Source organism: Candida orthopsilosis, assembly GCF_000315875.1.
Source record: "Candida orthopsilosis Co 90-125, chromosome 5 draft sequence".
NCBI lineage: Eukaryota > Fungi > Ascomycota > Pichiomycetes > Serinales > Debaryomycetaceae > Lodderomyces > Lodderomyces orthopsilosis.
In genome coordinates, this window is record NC_018298.1 from 349,551 (window position 1) to 365,211 (window position 15,661).

The window sequence follows — 15,661 nt, forward strand, 5'->3', positions numbered from 1 at the left end:
GTTTATTTACTATTATATATATATATATATATATATAAATATTTTTATATTTTTTGGATACTTGTGCTACTGATATACATTTTGATTTAAACCTTTAGAGATGATATTGTAGATGATGCGCTTGCTGGATTTTTAGAGTGTTTTTTGGCAAGAAAAGTGTCCTGACGGAGTAGATCAAGACAAAAATTTTAGGACTTGCGGTTAGGATTGACTTTGCCAAACACGATCATATACAGTTCTATTGCATCGCTCGTCGTGCCCACCTCGAAATAGAGGAGATTTGATCCTTTTTAGACGTGGATGAATTATCATGTACCGTCTTTCTCTATTTGTTAAATGTCTTTTTGAAATTGACACGCGATTGTTTACAACAAATGGCACAAAGTGACGCGGTTAAATAAAAATCATATTAATTTTATATATGCTCCCTCAACAGTATCAAAGACAAAACTCTTCTTTTTCAGTAAACCGCACGTCACGTCTTCGATCAGTTGGCCATTTGACTGCTATTCCATACCGGACACAGACAACAATTATCCCATTACGATGTCTGCAAGCTCGTCTCCTTTTAGACCATCAAATACACCAGTATACATTGATGATTCACTTTCACCAGTGAAGCTACCAACGAGATCACTAATGAAACCACCACCGCCATTTTCACTACCAAATAAATCATCACAACAAGGCACACCACCAGTAAAAGAGACAACAAACACAAGTCCATCCAAACCAGCGCAGCACAATATTTTGAAGCCACCCTATACGGAAAAACTCAACAAAACTACTTTTCTCAACATCAGCTCAGCTCAGCGTCGTTCAACTATAGGTAACCCTGGACGTTCATACTCTTCTGGTGAGCGTCGGATGCTAAATCTCAGGTCGCCGTCATCATTAAATAAACCATCACCAAACACGGTCTCTACAACATCTCCATTACACAAGAGACGCAAACCTGCTAATTTGAACAGTATTCAAAAATCAGCTAGGGAGGTTGAATTGTACATGGACCAATTGAATGAGGAACGCGAAAAGAGATTGAAGCAATCTGGATTTAGGTCAAGTATGTCGGAGGCAGACGAGTTAAGTTCGCCAATAAAGAGGAATACCCTACACTCACATCGAGATGCAGTAGAATTAGACGAAATCAATGATGAAAGGGAGGCAGCCGAACCTGAAAAGAGTCTTGTAGAAGAGGACGAGGAGATTATGATTTTGGAAGACAAGGGTTCGAATAAAGCCTCTGAATCAGTCGAGAATATTGAAATTGGAAGAAGGGATATAATTGACACTATAAAGGATTTTGGAGCCAACATAGATGACCTGCGGAGAAGAAAAAGGAACCTAAATGGGACAACAGATTATGAGAAGACCAACTCTAGTGATAGCGATCTTGAGATTTTGGAAGACAACTTCTCGCGTGATCCAAGTCAAACTTTAACTCATAATCAAATGACTAGATTGATAAATGAACTGAAGCAGGATAAATATTCAACAAAGACGCCAGATAGAATGACTGAACCACAACCACAGAGGCCACACCCACATCATGTTAAAACAAGTACAGTTGATAACGACCAAGAGGATACAGTTTTAAGTCCATTGAGACATGATTTGGGAGCAGTCGACAAGTTTCAAGATGAGGAACAAGATGTCAATGAGTTTGAAGATGAACCAACCATGAATTTCTTAGATTCGCAGAATTCAAGACCTATGTTTCCTCTTACATATATTGAGAAATTACAATCCGACAATCAAAAGGAATTGTCACAGGTAAATGATGATCTTAAACAACGGGAGTTGCAGATTAGTCAATTGAGTGAGGAGTTGGCCAAACAACGTGAAGTTGAGCACAAATTGAAACATGAACAGGAGATTAACCAGTTACAAATAAGACAACTTGAGCATGACGTGGCTTTTTTAACCAAGCGTAATAAAATTTTAGAATGGTCAAACTTGAGCTTTAAACGTAAGTTGAATGATTACAAAATCACTGTGAATGAAGTGGAAGAGACGAATCGTGCCTTGATTGAAAAGAACAATGACTTGGATGAAAAGTTTACCAAGCTTCAGAATGACCACAGTCAAGTGCAAAAGGAGCATATTGAATTCACGATGAAAGTGGATGATTTTGAAAGTGACAAATTGCGTCTCGTAAATGAGAAAGAGGAATTAGTGAATAAATTGTATAACATTGAACAGGAGTACGAATCCAAAATTGATCGCTTAGAGGAGAATTTGAAGTTACTAGAACTGTCCGATAATGAGTTAAGGCTGGCCAATAATGATCTCAAGACTAAACTTGAAGCTTCAGACGTCAAAAATGAGCAGTTGCAGCTGGAGAAAGACAACTTACTGGCTAAGATTGATGAAACTGAGGGTCTCATTAATGACCTAGATCATTTAATTGCTACGCATAAGGAGGATTATGAAAAGGAAATTGTTGAGTTGAAGAATAAGCACGAAAAGGAGATTTCTCAATTATCTATGGATTTGAGATCTGTCAAACAGAATGAAGCCCAACACAAGCAGTTGGTCGATGAATTGACACATGAGCTCGAAACCAAGACCATACAGTTTAATGATCTCAAGTCACAAATTGATTTACAAGTAAATGAACTAGAGAAAGCTGCCTCGGAGAAGGATCATCTTGAATCGAAATTGACTCTTCTTCAAAATGTTGAGTCAGATAAAAACCTTATTGAATCAGAATTGATTGATTTGAAAAACAAATATGAAACTGATATTTCTTCCAAAGATGATGAGATTTATAATCTCACTACCAAGCATAATCGCTTACAAACTGAAAACCAACAATTCAAATCGATAATAAGCGAATTGGAAACTCAAGTACAAACTCAATCACAAATAATCACATCCAAGGAATCCGATATATCAACATACAAATCAGAAATCGACAAACTACTCAATGCCATAAACTCCCTCAAACAAGATCTCAGCACCACGGAATCTAAATTGACTCAATTAAATCAAGAAATAGAAATGTTACACACAAATCATAAACGAGATCTTAATTTACAAGAAGACAAATTGGTCAAATATTTACATCGTGAGTATGCTCAGAAACACGCGACAAAGATGAATGAATTTAAATTGTATTATGAACAAGAATTGAAGAATCGCGACTTGACTATCAAGAAATTAAATCGAGATTTTGAATTTGTGCTGAAGAATTTAGAAGTTTCACGACAAAAGTATAATGAATTATTGGGCGAGAAAGCGGAACAAAGTGAACTGTGAAAGAGGTGACATAAAACTTTGTAGATACATTGGTAGGTTGAGTTAATTTGATAGATTTAAAATTATGAAGCGTTAGTTCTTGCTTGGTGTTACGAAATAGAAAACTTCGAAAAACTGTATACTCTAAATAAATAACCAAACAAACAGACTAAAAAGTACCCAGTACTCTTTTCCTCATGATTTATCGTATTGATGCGACATCATCACTTCAATATTTGAAACTTGATTCGATAATTGATAAGCCAAATCATCCTTGTGTTGTTCCCTTTCCTCAATATCAATATATTCTTTCCTACCTCTAATCATCCAATCACAAAAACATATAATGAAAACAACACCAAATACCGCTGACGAATAGTTCATATTTCCACTGGTCACAGGCATGACTGATGGGAAATTGTAAAAAACTGTGGCAAAAATGGTCCATCCAATAAGAACCAAATTGCATACTAAACCAAAACCATATTTATTCATCCAGAATGGACCATGTTTAATTTCATTTCGCTTAAAGATGAGACATAGAGTCGGGATCATGTACGATAACAATAGGAACACGACACAAGATACTAGGATGGAATTGAATGCGGTTGATGAACCTAAATAAATGCATCCAATGACACCAACCCAAAAGCACGACAAAAAGTGTGCGTTCACTGTCGTTCCAGTTTTGGGATTCACTTGTGCCCAAAACTTGGAAAATGGTAACCCATTATCCCTTGCAAACCCCCAACATATTCTTGCCGACCACGTATGGCATCCAACGGTGCACCCAAAAGAGGTAAGCACAAGTAGAATACCTAATCCGAGTGCTGCAGCTTTGGACCCCGTTGCTTGATGTAATATATCTAAGATTGGTATACCAGTGTTTGATGCCAACACCGCGTCTAAGTTCCTAATGCAAAAGAATATAGCAATGCAATATGTAAAAGTGGTGACAAATCCGATGATTATTGTGCTCATTAGAGCTTTGGGTATATCAACTGCGGGGTTGAGTGATTCCTCTGCAATATGTGTCGCGGCATCAAGCCCATTGAAACTCCAATTGGGATTTATCAATCCAACAATGAACGCAATACCCGATGAACTCCATCCTGTCTGGTTATTAAATTCAACAAATACAAATTTTGCGCTTTGAAAGTCTCCTTTGTGCATAGCCAAAACCGTAACAATGACGATGATAAATGATGCAATTGAAATACCTAACGTACCCAGAAATATATGTGGTAAGGGGCGATCATAAATGTTGAATAACAGCATGACCACATTAAAGATTTCGTACGTTACGAATACCTGCCATTTGTGGACCACAAATGTAGGACGAAATAAGGCATACATTCCAAGTATAGCCACTGAAACTGTAATCGTAATACTTGCTGATGTAAACACAGATCCCACCCATGATAAAACTCCTGTTACATAAGCTAGCAATCTTGAGTGTCGGCGCGGTGCCAATTTCATCGTCCAATATATCTGTCCAGAAGCATTTGGAAAAGCAGATGCCAACTCACTCAATGTGACAACAATGCACAATGAGAAAAATGAAACAATTATGATTCCATACACAATCATCATTGGTCCTCCTGAACTAATACCTGCCTATGATATAGTTAGTAAAAAATATATATCCAAGTAAGATTTGTAGATCAATACTCAACATACAATTAAAGAGCCTATAATGAAGCATGTTAGTAAATGAGTTCTTATTTGAAACACCAATCAGGCTTTTTGCTATTATACATACCACTAATGCCAAACCAAGAATTGGTAATACCAAACCCAACCCCCAATAACGAAATCAAACTAAAATTTCTTCTTAATTCAGGTGCATATCCAGTATCAGTTGAAAATTCCAAGTTTGCTTGTGCTTCCTGTAACAATTTAGCCGCTTCTTTTTCATTAGTTGCTGCGCCTGTGCCCATGGCTATTGAATCCAAATTTCTTACATTTGTTGGTTGTTGAGCTAACCGATTGGAAAGAATAGTGTTGATTATTTCACCATGATCAATACTGGGTCTTTGGCGAAAGGACTCTTTCTTTTCTATTGAATTTGCCATTACGTGGTTTGATTTGTGGTTTGAGTCTGTGAGGGTTAAAATGTAGTGGGCTTGATCTAGAATGAATTAGAGGAGATATATACGAAGTATCATATTCAAGTTGTAAGGTGTTTCTTCTTCGACAATTTCAATCATCCTTGATAACGACCTTTCAACGTCGGTCATCTACCATTTAATGGCTTATCTAATAATCACTCATCACCTATCAGCTCTCCAATTTTTACCCGATTTGTGCAAAAAGTTCTGACCCCCATTGTTAATTGATAATGTATCACAAAAATGACACTTTTTGCCTTATCTAAATTGATTTGAAGATGGAATTTGTGTTTGATGTCAAATTGTTAGACAGAACCAGCTTTTGATACAATCGCCGTTAGCGGCAAAATAGAGACAATAACCCCTTGCAGAGAGGTATTTTAAAGTACCCGCGTCATTACTGAGCCACTTTTCTCCGGGGATATTTGAACATTCCTCTAACAAAAAAAGAAATAAAATCTCGCTTATCATTTGAGATATTTTCTAAAATGTTTCAAACTACGCTTTTCTAATACAATCATGATGAACTTTATGTCATAGTAGGACTGTAACATATACATTCGGAAAGGCTTGTTAGTTTCGTACTGCGGTGATATATATCGACTAGTATGCAATTAATTTTGCACGTCTTCAAATTAGTTTCTAGTTTCTCTCACTAAATAGTTTGTACCCAAACGCATATCAAAATCTGTATCAATTCCCAAACAAAATATCTCCCGAGTTCCTTTCCGTTCACGCATCCACATATATCTTCTTCTTTTTAGTAACTCTACCCCTGGGCAACATCTCAACATCTCTAGTTTTCAACCACATCCAAATCTTGCGTCCACTGCCACCAAATTCGTCATACAAAATCAAACTCCATTGATCTACGTATGCGTCATATTCATAGACACCACTCCATACTTCTTTTGAATTGCCCTTGTATCGTTGATATGCAGATGTTCCCTCGTCCAAACATGGATCACTTATTAATTGACGTGAGTCATGCGGGATGGATTCAAGGAATAGTGTAAATTGATTCCCTTCTTCACCAGGGTCAATGGTATCCTCTTTATTACCTCTATGATTCCGGTTCCTGGGGCTCTGCGTCTTGTGGTGCTTAATCTTGAATTTCCCATGATGCCAAATCAAATGGGCCGAGGGACAAGAATGATTTTGTGCATTGCCCAATACGAGATATTGAGCAGTTTCATAAGTCATTGTATTCAAATCAAAAGAATAGGCAATTCCTGGTTGAGCAGGCTCAATTAAATATTCAATTTCTGGTTGGAAAAATTAAGGACCAGTTATTACTGTTTGACTTTGACTTTGCCATGTGCCTTGGATATTAGGTGGGTAGAACTTAGATGATTTGGTTGATACGGTTGTCAAGAGACCTATAAAGAGTATGGCTACTCCAATCGTGATCTTGAACATAATACAAAGTACTATATAGATTGTGCAAATTTTTAGTTTACAAAGTCTTGGTGTTCTCTTTCAACCCTTGACTGTTCAAGTTTAGGAATATACAACTACTTTGCAACTTTTTTTCCTTAATACGTTCACTTTTATATTTTTGATAAAAAAACAAACTCTAAATACCTATATAGCTATATATAAATTAGCAACGAAGAATAAAACTGCCTTTCAACGACTTTATAACTTTTCTTTTTAGTTTAATCGAAATCACAGTTGATGTTGTATTTCAATTTGTTGTTGGCATCCCAAACACCCCAATGTTTTTCAACATCGGAAATACCAGAGGTATCTGGTTTCCAAGCTTCATCAATGGCTTCAAATACAGCAACATTAACGCCCCAACCTCTCATTGCACAAATGGCATTTTGCCAAAAGTTTTTGGCATTGTCAACACCTGGTTGAGAGCTTTCAAAATTTGATCCATCAGTTGGCCACCCGGTTTCACCAACCCAGAATTCGATATCGGTTGATCCTTTAACAGTTTGGATGGTTTGCAAAGCTTGCATAATGTCGTCAAAGAAGGAGTATGAAGCATTTTGATTAGTTTGTCCTTGCCAGTATGAAAAAGCGTTTGCATAAACAACATCAGCAGTTTGAATAGCCGGTTTGGATCCACCATCAACCAAAACATTCCACGAATCAACAGTTCCAACTGGAACACTTGAATATGAGTTTCCATCCTTGTCTTTGATATCTTTGACAAGATCTTTGATGTCATTGATTTTATCAGATAATTGATCAGCAGTTAAATCCTCTCTATAAAGAGCTTCAGAACCAACAAGGAAGATTTTAATGGTTGAAGTTGAAATTTGAGTCAAGTATTGCTGCAATGCTGATTTTTCAGCCTCAAAATGAGCATCATCAGTTGGCCAAATACCCAACATGATCTGGAAACCTTCAGCTTCTGCTGCTGGACCCAAGTTTTGTAAAGTGTTACAGTCAGAAACAGCATAGGTTTTGATGATTGAAGATGAACCTTTAATCAACTCCAAGTCAGATTTAAATTCATCAACAGTTTTACAGTTTCCGGAGTTGTCCTTGACACCCAAGTTGAATGCAAGCTAAAGGAGGAGTTAGTACATGCTGGTTAGATTAGATTAGACTGGATTAGGCTAAACTAAACCGAAGATAACCCGGTACTAAGCCGTGTTTTGCGTAGCGGCTTAGATTGTTACGGCTATCGTTGTAGTTGTTGTTGTTGCTGTCAAAGTGATATACATACATCACCAATTGCATTGGCAGTAGCAAGACCTGCTACTAAAGCTGATAATAACTTGAATTGCATAATGAAGTAACGAGTGTAGTGTGATGGACTAGAAAAGAGCGGTTGTTGTAGTAGGGGGTATCAGTTGTGTAGCTCAGTTGTTGTAAGAAAGAAAGGAATACAAGTTGAAAAGGGTTTTCTGGGTTGCAAGATTTTTTTAATTTTGTCTTTTGTTGATTTGCTCTCTCTCTTTCTCTGAGTTTAGTTCAATTTAATTTGGGTGTGTATTTGTTCGTTTGTTATTGTTTACTGCGGTCGTTCTCTGAAGTGAATCTGAAGATCTTTTTTGTTTTTCTGTCAGTTGTTTACAGCTGTTGTTGAATTGTTCAGTTGTACACTACCTAGAATAAAAGCATGTCGTTGTTATATACAGGAGAATTGCCTATTTAAGACAATTGTCGGGTGAAAAGGGAAAAGCAAAACAAACAACAACACAACACAACACAGCAACAGCCGATACACATATGACACCACCGCTTCAATATGGATGTTTGGATGTTTTTAGTTATTTCTATTTTTAGCTATCTTTTTATTTTTTTGGGTAGCACTCGGAGCTATATAGTTCTAGATTTGGTACTGGTCCCTTCTCTTATTACCTTGTTGAACGGTTTTCACTTACTGCTTGTATATTTATACAGATTTATCTCTTCCCTACTGTAGTTCAACATACTGTTAAGGGTTTCTCTTTGACACGCAGTTTAATTGTGTTTGAAAGACTGTGCAAACAGGCAAACAATTTGGCATTTGTATATGAAAGGTCTAGAACTAAAGTGGTTCCATTTATTATAACTTTTATCCTTCTACAACGGTTTTTAACTTACGAGTGCTAGTAGCTACATTACAGTCGAAGAAGTTAAGGTAACCTTCTACTTATAATATTGCTTTAGCATTTTGTTCTAGCTCATTGAAAAGAAACTTTTAGGTACTGAATTTTGCTATAGTTTTTACTCTAAAGTTTTTGCTCTAAACCACCAACCTACTATAGTCCTCCTCGCTCTTATTGTAATAATTTTGTCAATGCAATTAAAATTGCATCTTCAATTTTACAGCCCTTGGGAATATCTAATCTATAATCAAACAACTTCAATACGCTATCCAACCCTTCGAACATTAGCTCTTTAGCTTCGTCGTTCTCAAAGTTTTGTTGAATTGTGCCACAATTGCCTAAAATTATCAATAGATTATCATTTCCATCATTACCTCTACTTTTTTTTTCTTCAAATGAAGGCACTTGGTCTACTGTTTTACTCCATTTATCAAAATAATCGTCACAATTGACAAATATAGTCTGACTATATCCATCACTCAATGGGGAATTTGTGAAAACTTTACTGAATTGAGTCTCATTCACCATCCGTACATGATATCCAAACGACAGTTTATGTCCGTGAGTTCCATATGCTTCCCTAGCACTTACAATAGTCTTGTTCCGTACGTCAATTGTCACACGTGAGTACACCGGTACTTCTCTAGCAATATCCAACTTCATCGCTTCTGGTTCGCCAATGTTTACATACTTGCTAACAGTAACTTTATGTGGGGATGGCACTAGCTTGCTTTTATCGGTTTTAGATTTGATTTTAGGAGTTTCTCGTGGTATAATTATCCCTTCTTTAAAATGTTCATAAACGTTGTTATTTTGCATAAAGGGCAAATTAGGTATTTTGGGTAGTTTAAAAGCATATTTGAATTTAGATAAAATGGATGTGAATTTGGGGTTTAATCGAGGCAAAAACATGGTTTTGATTAAGTAGGGAGGCGTGATGAAAAATTGTAATAGACTAGCCAATAATAATGCATCATCATTTTCGTTGGCATCATTGTTAACTGCTTCACTGGGGGTTTCTTCTTTTGGTTTGGTGTCAGTCAGAGGAACGGGTTGCAACGAGGAACTGGCACCATTCTCATTGTCTTCATTGAAAACAACCTTCTTTCCAACAGCTGACATAGCTTCCTTCTTCCCACCTCCATTACCATGCTTTTCCTTTTCCTCTTCCTTTTCATGTTTAATTGGCAGCTCTTTCAACACAATAATTTCAGAAACGTCATAAATCAAACTAGCTTTAGCAATTTGATACGCAATCATGGTTTTTTGTTGTAAATTATATGCATTCTTGTATGATATCACACTTGATGGTATACATATGGAAACCGAAGGTGTGGATTGGTGTTTTGTTGGTTTTTTTGTAGGTTTAGGTTCCGATGAAGCACTTTCTGCTTTCCTTTTCACCATTTCAGAAGGGGGGGGGGGATAGTTACTTTTTATCACGATGATTTATAGTGAAGTGGATGTCGATTTTTCAGATGCTCATCAGATAAAACTCGTAACGAGCTACCATTTTTCAACAAACATCAATAGGTTTGCAGCATCGACCACTAAACAACGGTGATTGAAAAATAAATAAATAAAAGATAATAAATGCTATTAAACTTATATTGAGTTATGACTATTTTACATCATTTTCGAAACTATCTACTCTACATGCCCCACCTTCTCCTTGTAGTTTACTCCTCATCATCTTCCTCTTCATCAACTTCAAAATCTTCTTCTTTGAATTTGGCAATCTTTGCTTTGGCCCTTTCAATATTAACCTTTGTTTGCTCTTCTTGTTTTTCTTGTAATGCATCCAAAGTTTCTTTCAAAGTCTTGATGGTTTCAGGAACATCATCTTCTTTCAATGGGAAAGGAATAGTCAAATCACTTAAAGCAACAACAATTTCAGGAGCAACAGTGAAATTCTTTTTACCACCTTGTTTTTTGCCACCTTTACCCTTTCTTTTGGTTCCAGTAAAGAAATCATCTTGTTCCTTTTTGACAACAACTAAATCCTCAGGGAATTCAATGACTCTAGCTTGGTTCTTGGTAGTTGATGGAATTGATGATCCATTGGTTGAAGATGCTGATGGGGCTTTGTTGGTGGCTGGTTTGACATAAGATGGGTCAAAGTAAGACAACAAGTTGTGAATAGAGTTGATTTCTTCAGTGAATGCAGGGATTGAAGCATCAGCCAATTCTTGTTCTGCTCTTTGTTTTAATTTAGCTTGTTTCCTTTCAGCTTGTTGAGCTTTGTATTCTTCATCTCTCTTTTGTCTTTCTTCTTCCATTTGTTTTTTGAAATTTTCAAATTTAGCATCAAAATCACTTCTTAATTTTCTAATTTCATCATACTTGGCATCTTTTTGCTTTTTAATTTCTGATCTTTGATCATAAATCTTGTTTCTTTTAGAAATAACTGATTTATTAGATTCATTAATTTCATCCAATTTCTTTTGAATGGTTTCAAATTGAGCTTGAACTTCTTTATTATGAGTTCCAGCCAATTTCTTCTTCAACTCAGCAATTTTTTCCTTGTCTTGATCAATTGAAGCTTGTATTTTCTCAATTGAACCAAAATCTTTACGTAATTTACGTAAAGCACTCATTTCTTTAACAAATCTTCTTTCATCAGCCAATTTCAAATTTCCAGCATCAATAGCCTTATCCAAGGAGTCAATCCTAGCGTCAATTTCAGCAACACTCTTGAAGTTGTTCTTCGAGGTTTGTTGTTGAATTTCAGCAATCTTCTTCTTCATTGAACCATCAATGGCTTTGATTTGATCATTGATGTTGTTTCTTTCATTCTTGGCAGATGATTGCTTAGAAATCAAAGATTTCAATTCAGCTTGCAATTTGTTTCTTTCATCCATAACTTTTTGGTCAATTTGTAATTTTTGAATTTGAGCATTCAATTCATTATTAGTTAAATCCAACTTTTTGATCTCCTTTTTCAAAGCTTCAACTTCTTCCTTCATAGCTTTATCATCAGGACGTTTGATGAATTTTCTTTGACTGGAAGAAGTGGCTTTGGAATTGGTGGAGGAAGCAGTGGTGGCGGAAGAATCAGCAGACATTGTATTAGGGGAAAACCAAATGGGGAGGGGAAAGATCAGATTTCAATTGGGGAAGTCAATGACCAGTTAGAGTCTAGGTAGTATTCTTTTTTTTTTTTTCACAGTAAAGTAAAAAAATAAGTTAAACCTAATGGTATCAGCAGTGCTTTCGAGAGATATGTTCTGTAGATATTAAAACTCTCTTACGTGGAAATTACAGAATCGGTTGTTGAAAAATTTTGAAAGAAAAAAAAATAAAAAATTACAAGATTAAGGCAGTACTGCATATAATCAATTGATTGACAGATCAAAATATTTCAATGTGCGGCTCAAGGGTTCTCTTCTTCCCAGAATTTGGACTTGCCTTAGTGGCCAACAACACATTACATGGGAGTTTTTGAACTCGAGCTGCAATTAAAGAATTCTAATGCAATCCACTATTTGTTAATGTGGCAAGAGTCGCCACCGGGCTTTTTAAAGGCAGAGAAAGTTTGATGAAAAAGTAGGGGAGTGGTATACCCATTATAACTCCAGGGTGAATTTATTACTTTAATGAATGTTATACAATGAAGAAACCTTTGTTTTTTCATTGTCATTCGTAAAGTAAATCTAGCAAATGTCTATGTGTTGGTTTATATGTATTGAGAATTTGGTCTCCTTCGTGGTACAGTAAGCCGCGTCTGTCGTATAAAAATATTCACAAGTACTAAACGAGAGATATGACGCTACCATATAATAAACAAAATTTAATTTTATTAAAGAAATTCTTTTTCATCATCATCATCATCAGCATAACTAAATACCTTTAGTCCATCAAAAAATCTCAATACCGTACTACATCACATCTGTATAATATCCGCGATAGATTAATCACCTTTCTACAACTTAAATACGTATTCATAACTATTTTCACTTTGATTCATTTATGCACTTTCAATCTAATACCATGCCATCATCATCAGATTACGCCAAATTGGTAGCTAGTCTTTCACCCGAGGACATTTTACAAAAATGGTCTGAGATTACGCCATTAAAGAAAATTTCAGGTATTCCAAGATCAGCAGGATCTGATTCTTCAAACACTGCTAGTCAAGATTCAGACTTATTTAATGGTCATGATGAAGAACAAATTAGACTCATGGAAGAATTGTGTATTGTTTTGGATTATAATGATAAACCACTTGGTGCGGGAACTAAGAAATTATGTCATATAATGGATAATATCAATCAAGGTTTATTACATCGTGCATTTTCTGTTTTTTTATTTAATGAAGATGGTAAACTTTTATTACAACAACGTGCTGATGAAAAAATTACTTTTCCTGCCATGTGGACAAATACTTGTTGTTCCCATCCATTATGTGTACCTAGTGAATTGGGTATAAGTCCTACATCCAATGATGTTAATGATTTGGCAACCGCCGTTGAAGGTGCCAAAATTGCAGCACAAAGAAAATTGGATCATGAATTGGGAATTCCTTTACTGGACGTTCCCATTGAAAATTTCACTTATTTGACAAGAATTCATTATAAAGCTCCAAGTGGTGATGAACGAAGTCCATGGGGTGAGCATGAAATTGACTACATATTGATTTTGAAGACCAAGAATGACATAACATTGAATGCTAATTATAATGAAGTTAAGGATTACAAGTACGTAAGTGCTGAAGAATTGAACCAAATGTTTGAAGATAATACTTTGGTTTTCACTCCATGGTTCAAATTGATTTGCAAGACTTTTTTGTTTAAATGGTGGTCTAATTTAGATAATTTGTCACAATTTAAGGATGATGATATCCACCGCTTGCTATAAAGAGCCGACGCTGTCTATCTATGGCATGTACTGCGTCTCCCCATATAGCTCAAGTAGCCTGTAGCAACGACTTAAATAGATATAAATATGCATATTCAATGGGTGTAGTTCAACTTAACGGAGTCAATTTAGTTCCTCCTCAATTTGACTTCTTAATCCTGCACCTAAGCGTCTTCCCAAAATTCTTTGAAAATCTTAATCATGAGACCAGACTGGATTCACAGCACTCCGAAGCTACCACAACTATCACCAATAAGATCTACTCACCTATATAGCGCCCGCATCAACATGATAGCAAGAAATATTCCGAAAGTTACAAACTCACTCCTCAAAACTCAATCTGTCAGGTTACTAGCCACAGATGCTTCACCATCGGTTACAACCACCACAACCACAACCACCACAACCACTACAATCACACCCAACACAATCTCTTCCACGAAGGAGACAACCACAGTAAAACAGCCAAGAAGGAAGCGTACTTTTTTCACTGACAAATTAAACACAGGCCCATCATTTGATGATTTTGTTAGTGGTAAAGCTAAAGATATGCTTGAAGACCCATTAGAATTGGCAAGAAAAGATCCCAACGCAAAATTGCCAAGCTGGTTGAAAGTGCCTATTCCTAAGGGCAAATCCTTCCATAATGTGAAGAAAGATGTTCGTGAATTGAAATTATCAACTGTGTGTGAAGAAGCCAAGTGTCCAAATATAGGTGAATGTTGGGGTGGTAAGAAATCAGAAGCTACAGCAACAATTATGTTATTGGGAGATACCTGTACTCGAGGATGTAGATTTTGTTCAGTGAAAACAAGTCGAGCACCAGGAAAACCAGATCCAATGGAACCTGAAAATACTGCTGAGGCTATTAGTCGATGGGGATTAGGGTATGTTGTGTTGACTACTGTGGATAGAGATGATTTGATTGACGGTGGTGCTCACCATTTGAGGGAAACAGTTGAAAAGATAAAATTGAAAGCACCACAAATATTGGTTGAAGTTTTGGGAGGTGATTTCAGAGGTGATTTGGAAATGGTTAAAGTATTGGCTGGTTCCGGATTGGATGTGTATGCTCACAATATGGAGACGGTTGAAGCTTTAACGCCACATATTAGAGATAGAAGAGCTACATATCAACAATCATTAGCTGTATTGAGGACAGCAAAGGAAACAAAACCATCGTTAATCACAAAGACATCGTTAATGTTGGGATTTGGAGAAACCGATGAACAAATTATGGCAACTTTGAGAGATTTACGCGAGATTGGTTGTGATGTGGTGACATTTGGTCAATATATGAGACCCACAAAGAGACATATGAAGGTAGTTGAATACGTAACACCAGAGAAATTTGATTATTGGAGAGATGTTGCTTTGGATATGGGCTTCCTTTATGTTGCTAGTGGTCCATTGGTTAGATCCTCATACAAGGCTGGTGAAGCATTTATTGAGAATGTATTGAAAAAGAGAAGACATAATGTTGGTGAAGCTCCAAGGATGTTACAGGAAGTGAAACCAAGTATCTTTCGTAGATCTTAGGAAATAAAGTGGGGTAGACAGTATATATTGATTCTATTAAAAGGAGTTTTGTATATTTATGTTGCACAATAAAACGCGAAATCCTATTGTCTTGTGTGTGTCGCAATTTTTGAAATTTTTCTGTAGACACATATACTACCCTTTTTAAAGTAATTATCAAAACATAGCAAACTCTGTATACTTGAAACAATAATGATCAACTAAGATGCTAGAGAACAACTTACACATATATATAGTTATATAGAAGCAGACCAACCACTCTATCTGCCTGTTTCAATGAGTGTTGAAGTTGTGTTTTCTTTCGAAAAAAACGTCACGGATTTCCTCCACATTAACTTTGTGTAACCATAGAACACCAGATCA

General features: G+C 36.2%; 8 protein-coding genes across 8 annotated transcripts; 3 read left to right on the forward strand and 5 right to left on the reverse strand. All coding sequences in view use genetic code 12, as the record gives it.

Moving 5' to 3' along the window:
* Positions 1-546: 546 nt before the first annotated feature.
* Positions 547-3,261, forward strand: CORT_0E01620 (hypothetical protein; the record flags this gene model as incomplete). Its single annotated transcript, XM_003869833.1, has 1 exon — positions 547-3,261. One exon carries the CDS (start codon positions 547-549, stop codon positions 3,259-3,261), a length of 2,715 nt encoding a protein of 904 aa, XP_003869882.1.
* Positions 3,262-3,435: 174 nt separating this feature from the next.
* On the reverse strand, positions 3,436-4,833 carry CORT_0E01630 (hypothetical protein; the record flags this gene model as incomplete). Its single annotated transcript, XM_003869834.1, has 1 exon — positions 3,436-4,833. The coding sequence occupies one exon, from the start codon at positions 4,831-4,833 to the stop codon at positions 3,436-3,438; it is 1,398 nt and encodes a 465-aa protein (XP_003869883.1).
* A 1,250-nt stretch (positions 4,834-6,083) lies between these two features.
* Positions 6,084-6,554, reverse strand: CORT_0E01640 (hypothetical protein; the record flags this gene model as incomplete). The annotated part of the gene is made up of 1 exon (XM_003869835.1): positions 6,084-6,554. One exon carries the CDS (start codon positions 6,552-6,554, stop codon positions 6,084-6,086), a length of 471 nt encoding a protein of 156 aa, XP_003869884.1.
* A 455-nt stretch (positions 6,555-7,009) lies between these two features.
* On the reverse strand, positions 7,010-8,097 carry CORT_0E01650 (Bgl2 1,3-beta-Glucosyltransferase; the record flags this gene model as incomplete). Its single annotated transcript, XM_003869836.1, has 2 exons — positions 7,010-7,873; positions 8,035-8,097. 2 exons carry the CDS (start codon positions 8,095-8,097, stop codon positions 7,010-7,012), a joined length of 927 nt encoding a protein of 308 aa, XP_003869885.1.
* Positions 8,098-9,073: 976 nt separating this feature from the next.
* On the reverse strand, positions 9,074-10,309 carry CORT_0E01660 (hypothetical protein; the record flags this gene model as incomplete). Its single annotated transcript, XM_003869837.1, has 1 exon — positions 9,074-10,309. One exon carries the CDS (start codon positions 10,307-10,309, stop codon positions 9,074-9,076), a length of 1,236 nt encoding a protein of 411 aa, XP_003869886.1.
* A 272-nt stretch (positions 10,310-10,581) lies between these two features.
* CORT_0E01670 (Bfr1 protein) lies at positions 10,582-11,967 on the reverse strand (the record flags this gene model as incomplete). Its single annotated transcript, XM_003869838.1, has 1 exon — positions 10,582-11,967. One exon carries the CDS (start codon positions 11,965-11,967, stop codon positions 10,582-10,584), a length of 1,386 nt encoding a protein of 461 aa, XP_003869887.1.
* Positions 11,968-12,871: 904 nt separating this feature from the next.
* CORT_0E01680 (Idi1 protein) lies at positions 12,872-13,759 on the forward strand (the record flags this gene model as incomplete). The annotated part of the gene is made up of 1 exon (XM_003869839.1): positions 12,872-13,759. One exon carries the CDS (start codon positions 12,872-12,874, stop codon positions 13,757-13,759), a length of 888 nt encoding a protein of 295 aa, XP_003869888.1.
* Positions 13,760-13,960: 201 nt separating this feature from the next.
* Positions 13,961-15,298, forward strand: CORT_0E01690 (Lab5 protein; the record flags this gene model as incomplete). Its single annotated transcript, XM_003869840.1, has 1 exon — positions 13,961-15,298. One exon carries the CDS (start codon positions 13,961-13,963, stop codon positions 15,296-15,298), a length of 1,338 nt encoding a protein of 445 aa, XP_003869889.1.
* Between the last annotated feature and the right edge of the window lie 363 nt (positions 15,299-15,661).